The sequence below is a fragment of the Armigeres subalbatus genome, chromosome 3 (genome assembly GCF_024139115.2).
Source record: "Armigeres subalbatus isolate Guangzhou_Male chromosome 3, GZ_Asu_2, whole genome shotgun sequence".
Classification (NCBI taxonomy): Eukaryota; Metazoa; Arthropoda; class Insecta; order Diptera; family Culicidae; genus Armigeres; species Armigeres subalbatus.
Window position 1 is genome coordinate 110,208,943 of NC_085141.1, and position 7,066 is coordinate 110,216,008.

General features: G+C 43.9%; 1 protein-coding gene across 1 annotated transcript; it reads left to right on the forward strand.

Moving 5' to 3' along the window:
• The first annotated feature begins 229 nt into the window (after window positions 1-229).
• Window positions 230-1,783, forward strand: LOC134221874 (cytochrome P450 4c21-like). The gene is made up of 2 exons (XM_062701044.1): window positions 230-779; window positions 849-1,783. Exons 1-2 carry the CDS (start codon window positions 230-232, stop codon window positions 1,781-1,783), a joined length of 1,485 nt encoding a protein of 494 aa, XP_062557028.1.
• Window positions 1,784-7,066: the final 5,283 nt, after the last annotated feature.

The window sequence follows — 7,066 nt, forward strand, 5'->3', positions numbered from 1 at the left end:
CATAATTTTAGGTCTACTTTTGTTAAAACCCTCTCAAACACTAAATATGAGTGAATATCCAAAATGCGTTTCGCCACGGGGAGCGTACTGGGGCCTCTTCCCTTACTTATAAATACCGTGATAAACGGGCACGCCTGCACACAGTAATTTATCATCAGAATGACTTTCAATTTTGGAGCATAACAATGAATAAAACGATGTCTCACAAAATTATCTTGAATAGATGACGATGTATCACGTTATTACTCTAATCTTTTTGATCTGCTTCGTTATCTATCTTAAAAGTTGGTGGCGCAACCGAATCATACAAAGACAATTAGGACATCTGCCAGGACCACCGTGCGTTCCATTGCTAGGATCCAGCTACATTTTCCTCGGAAAAAGTTATTCCGAGATTTTGGATGCATTTCATCGGATTTCTACCGCATACGGAAGCAACGGTAGTCCGGTGCTATTCTTCCTAGGCGCAAAACCTTTCATCATTTTAAATCAACCGGATCATGCTCAAACTATTCTGAATTCGGCCGCATGTTTGGACAAGCCTTGGATCTATCGATACACTCCACTAGAAGGAATATTTTCACTATCGACAAAGAAATGGCGAATTCACCGGAAGGCCATCCAGCCAAGCTTCAACTGGGGAATTTTGAAGACGTTTCTTCCCATTTTTAGAGCTAAAGTAGATGTGCTGGTGCGGAAACTGAAAGATCAAAGTGTTAGCCATGGTGTTTTTGATGTATATGGTCACATTGCGGCATGCACTTTGGATATGGTATATGGTAAGTTCCACGAAAATTCAGTGACTTATTACCACTCGTTATACTTGATTTTCTATCCATGATGAACAGCTACTACACTCGGAATAGAAATGAACATTCAACAACAGGCATCATGTGAATATCTCGATGTATTGGATGAATTATTCGAGCTGGTAACAAACCGTGTAACCAATGTTCTACTTCACCCAGATTGGATCTATCGATGGACGACGTACTATCGACGAGAAAGGCATGCTCGGCAAATTTTCAAATCTCCTGCGCAACAAGTGCTCCGCCAGAAACCAATCCTTTTGAGCGAAACCAAAGCTTCGAAAACTAACCTGCACAAACCACAAATCTTCATCGACCAACTGTATCAGATTGCCGCCAAAGATTCTTACTTCACCAAAGAAGTAATCGAGAAAGAACTGAACACAATGATTTTCGGTGGAAACGAAACTACTGCCGTTACGATGGCCAACGTCCTCCTTCTCATCGCAATGCATCCCAATGTACAACGAAAACTTGTAACAGAAATAGATGAGCTGTTCGGTGATAACCTGCAGGATATAACCATCGAAGACCTACAGCAACTAGTCTACATGGAAGCAGTTTTGAAGGAAGCCATGCGGCTGTGGCCGATCACAACAATTCTAGGGCGACGGACCAGCGCCGATGTGCTCTTGGATGGGCTGTCGATCCCAACTGGTGTCAACCTGGTTATCGACGTTTTCAGCATCCACCGGAATAGCAGATACTGGGGTGACGACGCAGATCGCTTTGTTCCGGAAAGATTTCTCGATCGGCCGCAGTATCCTTATGCGTTTCTGGGGTTCAGTGCAGGACCAAGAAATTGCATCGGGACGCGTTACGCGTGGCTATCGATGAAGGTGATGCTGACCACCATTCTGTGGCATTTGGAGCTGAAAACAGCTTTGCGGATGAAGGATATTCGATTGAAAGTGGCGATGACACTGAAGGTCGAGAATAAGCATTTGATTGGTGTGAATGAAAGACGGAAATAGTTTATTTTAATGATATTTACCCATAGATTCGATTGCTTTTTCATGCTGATCGGTTACGCCAGTAATATCAAATGGGAAAATGAGGAAAACTCGGAAACTATTATAGAGGTTTTTTTTATCACATTCGCCTTTCCATATCTCGATATTAATTGTTTTTGATGTGGTTATTATTGTCCAAAGATGGTTTAGTACCTTAAAAACTTGAATATAATTGTCATAAAAACTGGTTTACAGTTCGGAGAACGTGTCGCGTGATCTGGTCCCCCATGGCCATGTAAAAAATAATTTAAAAAGTCAAATAATTTGCTATTGTTTTGCTATTGTAATGGTCCTCTAATTCGTTATTTAATTATTGTTGTTGTTTTTAATAGGGAATATCCATAAATTACGTAACGCTTAGAGAGGGGATGGGGAGTTGCAAGAAGTGTGACGATCCTTAGGATCCATCTTATAGTATATTCAGATTACGCCATTTATGATAAAACATATCATGATAAAGAGTAACTTCATGCCAATTTACAAACATTCAATTTTTTCTCATATTCAACAAGATAATTATTATCATAAATGGCGTAATCTGAATAGTCTATAATTAGTATCAAGTGTCTACTCCCACGAGTATCTTGCCTTAAGGACATTCCTCACGGAATCCAAAACTAAATGCACTCGCGTTTTCGAGGGTACACCACTCAATACAGAAGCAATGCATAATTGTCAACACAACGCTACTAGATTATCTGGGATTCACTAGGTAGCAATGGAACATAACTTGTTTGTTACGTTTTACAGCACTGATCATCCATGATAACAACAAGAAAATCTGAAATTGAGAATTATTTTTTTTCTCCAAATACGAATTACACAGGGTATGCTTTTAAGAAACAGCTTAGTCAATGGATTGACTAAATATGACAATTGTTTATTTTCAAAGGAAACATGTGATAATAGAAACATGCAAATGGATACATTTGCGTGCGTTTTTACAGTTTTCCCATGGGAAAACTGTCAAAACGTACGCAAACGTATCCATTGTATTTGGCCTATAACAGTATTCTGAGATGATTGCCGTTTACTTAGGTGTTTACTAACTGCTTACATGCCCAAAGCATGGCTAACTCTACGCAACATTGTAATGGTCATTAGAATAAACGTTTGAACAATCGCATCATTGCAATAATGAGCTCAGATATTTACTCAGAACTGGTGAGCAGCAATTAATATTCATTGGCATTGGAAACGGGTAATTATTGCTGAAACATAGCATAACGAGTGATATATAGGTACATATTATGTCAGGAGATCGCCTTCTCGGTAAAAGCACGATATTACAAAGTTGTATAGAGGAACATGCAGGCACATGCAGGTGTAACGGAATGTGATATCTATAATCACAAATCACATTTTTCTTTGTGGCCAATTAGCACCTTACCCGGGTAGACGATAATAGCAAAATAATATCAAATGTTGATTAGATAGCAAAATAAGATATGGACTTGATTGATATAAGAGATAAAAGATCAGACGACAATATCAATATTTTGCACTAAAATATCAAAAGGCGATCAAGTTATGCTATTTGTAAGAAGTGATCAATATCATGAGCCATTGGTTTGTTCTTATCCATAGCATATCTTGATATTTAATTGATATTTCGGTGCAAATTTTTGATATTGTTGCCTGTTCTTTTATCTCTTATATCAATCAAATCCATATCATGTTTTGTTATTCTGTTCATGGCTTCTGCTCGGGTAATCTTAATTTCACTAATCACTCGTCCGAAATATGGCCACAACTTTAATCCTAATCTGGCCTAACTCGTCCGAAGTTCAGCAAAAATCTGACCCTAAATTCCCAAAAACCCTCTACAAAGCAATCCCTAAATATAATTAATAATTTTTCTCATTGCATCAGCATACAAAAAGAAGTGTACTTTTTGTCGTATGCTGTTGCCGCCGACCACTGTGATCAACGCAGCAAATTATATGCCTCGGCCGTAAGTTACGGCCCGTAACACTACACCGTCGCACGGTCATCGTGCGCGCTGTTAATTTGTTCTATGTCCCGCAACAGTGGAGACAGAAGAAATAAAATCCCGACTAATGGAGTTTTCTTATGATTTCCTCCATGGCAACTTAACGCACTTCCAGTACGAAAACATTTTTTGTTTCAGAACAAAAGGCATTGGGTTGATAAAAAAAGAATGCTCTGGTAATAGATGTTCTGGTGAGCTCCTCAAAGGATCTCGTGGAACCAATACGACGGGTAATGCAGGATTCCAAGCCCTATCACAGATTCAGGTGTCCATCGTAAACCGAATATGAATGTCTTCTTCGCGCTTGTCCTCCATTTCAATGTCTATCGTCAATCCCGATGTGCTTCAGTAAAAGTGTGGGCCAAAGTCCTCTATGTCTGTATTAGTCGAAAAAATAACCAAAACATTATGCCACCCGGGCGGGCGGAGTGAAACGTCACGTCTGTTATAAAAAATGTACTGAGTATGCCAGACGTGACGTCACATTCGGTCGCACTCGACCATCTTCGGCAGCCCAGCTGAGAGTTTCTCTCTAAAAAGAGCGAAAGTTCGCTGAACAAATACTACTCAAGGGTTTGGGCAACACCTGTAGTAAAGCACATCGCGTCAATCCCTGTCGTATATCTTCGTATATTCGTATACATTCGGCGGGGAATTGGTTCTTCTATCTTCTATAATAACTTGCTTTGGTAGGTAAAACTAGAAAGGTGCTCTCTGATTTTAAAAAATATTATTGCCATGCGTAGATTTTCCGACTTAGGGGCAGCAGGGACTATGTCCAAGGGCTTGACGATCCCTCCCCAGGCCATCTGCGAGTTGTGGGGCTTGCCTAGGATGTGGTGGGGTTTGACAGTGGGCCCTGTTAAACCTCTATAAAAAGCTGCATGTATCCGCAAGTAGGCCCCACCAAAGCGACCGTGTGCCGCTCAAAGCGCACAAGCCCAAGTCCTGGTGTTAGGTGGGACGCTAAACAGCCCTGACACGACGGCCCTCCGACGAGACAGGAGGTTTGCGCAGGCCCAATAAGCCGCCTGGAAAATCAATCATTACGAACAATATAAGAGATAATGCGACTCGATATAATCGGCAAAGACCTAGGCGACGAATAAAGGATTACGATTGGAAGCTTGGAACATGGAACTGCAAGTCGCTAGGTTTCGCAGGTTGCGACAGGATGATCTACGATGAATTACATCCCCGCAAATTCGACGTCGTGGCGCTGCAGGAGATTTGCTGGACAGGACAGAAAGTGTGGAAAAGCGGGCATCGAGCGGCTACCTTGTACCAAAGCTGTGGCACCACCAACGATCTGGGAACCGGCTTCATAGTGCTGGGTAAGGCGCGCCAACGCGTGATTGGGTGGCAGCCAATCAACGCAAGGATGTGCAAGCTGAGGATTAAAGGCCGTTTCTTTAACTATAGCATCATCAACGTGCACTGCCCACACGAAGGGAGACCCGACGACGAGAAAGAAGTTCTACGCACAGCTGGAGCAGATATACGATGGATGCCCACTGCGGGACGTCAAAATCGTCATCGGAGACATGAACGCTCAGGTAGGAAGGAAGGAAATGTATAGACCGGTCATCGGACCGAATAATCTGCACACCGTATCGAATGATAACGGTCAACGATGCATAAACTTCGCAGCCTCCGGCAGATCACCTAACCAAGAAACGGAAAACCAAATCGACCACGTTCTAATCGACGATAAATTCTTTTTCGACATCAAGAACGTCCGCACTTACCGCAGTGCGAATATTGAATCCGACCACTACCTCGTTGCAGTATGCCTGCGCTCAAAACTCTCGATGGTGTACAACACGTGTATCGCCGCGGCTTAACATTGGGCGGCTACAAGACGGTAGACTAGCCCAAGACTACGCGCAGCAGCTGGAAGTGGCATTCCCAACGGAAGAGCAGCTAGGCGCAGCTTCTCTTGAAGATGGCTGGAGAGATATTCGATCCGCCATTGGTAGCACCGCAACCGCTGCACTTGGCACGGTGCCCCCGGATCAGAGAAACGACTAGTATGACGGCGAATGTGAGCAGTTAGTAGAAGATAAGAATGCAGCATGGGCGAGATTGCTGCCACACCGCACGAGGACGAACGAGGCACGATATAAACAGGCGCGGAACAGACAAAACTCGATTTTCCTGAGGAAAAAGCGTCAGCAGGAAGATCGAGACCGTGAAGAGACGGAGCAACTGTACCGCGCTAATAACACACGGAAGTTCTATGAGAAGTTGAACCGTTCACGTAAGGGCCACGTGCCACAGCCCAATATGTGTAAGGACATAAACGGGAACCTTCTTACCAACGAGCGTGAGGTGATCCTAAGGTGGCGGCAGCACTACGAAGAGCACCTGAATGGCGATGTGGCAGACGAAGATGGCGGTATGGTGATGGACCTGGGAGAACGCGCGCAGGACATAATTCTACCGGCTCCGGATCTCCAGGAAATCCAGGAGGAGATTGGCCGGCTCAAGAACAACAAAGCCCCTGGGGTTGACCAACTACCAGGAGAGCTATTTAAACACGGTGGTGAGGCACTGGCTAGAGCGCTGCACTGGGTCATTACCAAGATTTGGGAGGAGGAAGTTTTGCCGCAGGAGTGGATGGAAGGTGTCGTGTGTCCCATCTACAAAAAGGGCGATAAGCTGGATTGTAGCAACTACCGCGCAATCACATTGCTGAACGCCGCCTACAAGGTACTCTCCCAAATTTTATACCGTCGACTAGCACCAATTGCAAGGGAGTTCGTGGGGCAGTACCAGGCGGGTTTTATGGGTGAACGCTCTACCACGGACCAGGTGTTCGCCATTCGCCAAGTACTGCAGAAATGCCGCGAATACAACGTGCCCACACATCATCTATTCATCGACTTCAAAGCCGCATATGATACAATCGATCGGGACCAGCTATGGCAGCTAATGCACGAACACGGATTTCCTGATAAACTGAAACGGTTGATCAAAGCGACGATGGATCGGGTGATGTGCGTAGTTCGAGTTTCAGGGGCATTCTCGAGTCCCTTCGAAACGCGCAGAGGGTTACGGCAAGGTGATGGTCTTTCGTGTCTGCTATTCAACATCGCTTTGGAAGGGGTAATACGAAGAGCAGGGATTAACACGAGTGGTACAATTTTCAATAAGTCCGTCCAGCTGTTTGGCTTCGCCGACGACATAGATATTATGGCACGTAACTTTGAAAAGATGGAGGAAGCCTACATCAGACTGAAGAGGGAAGC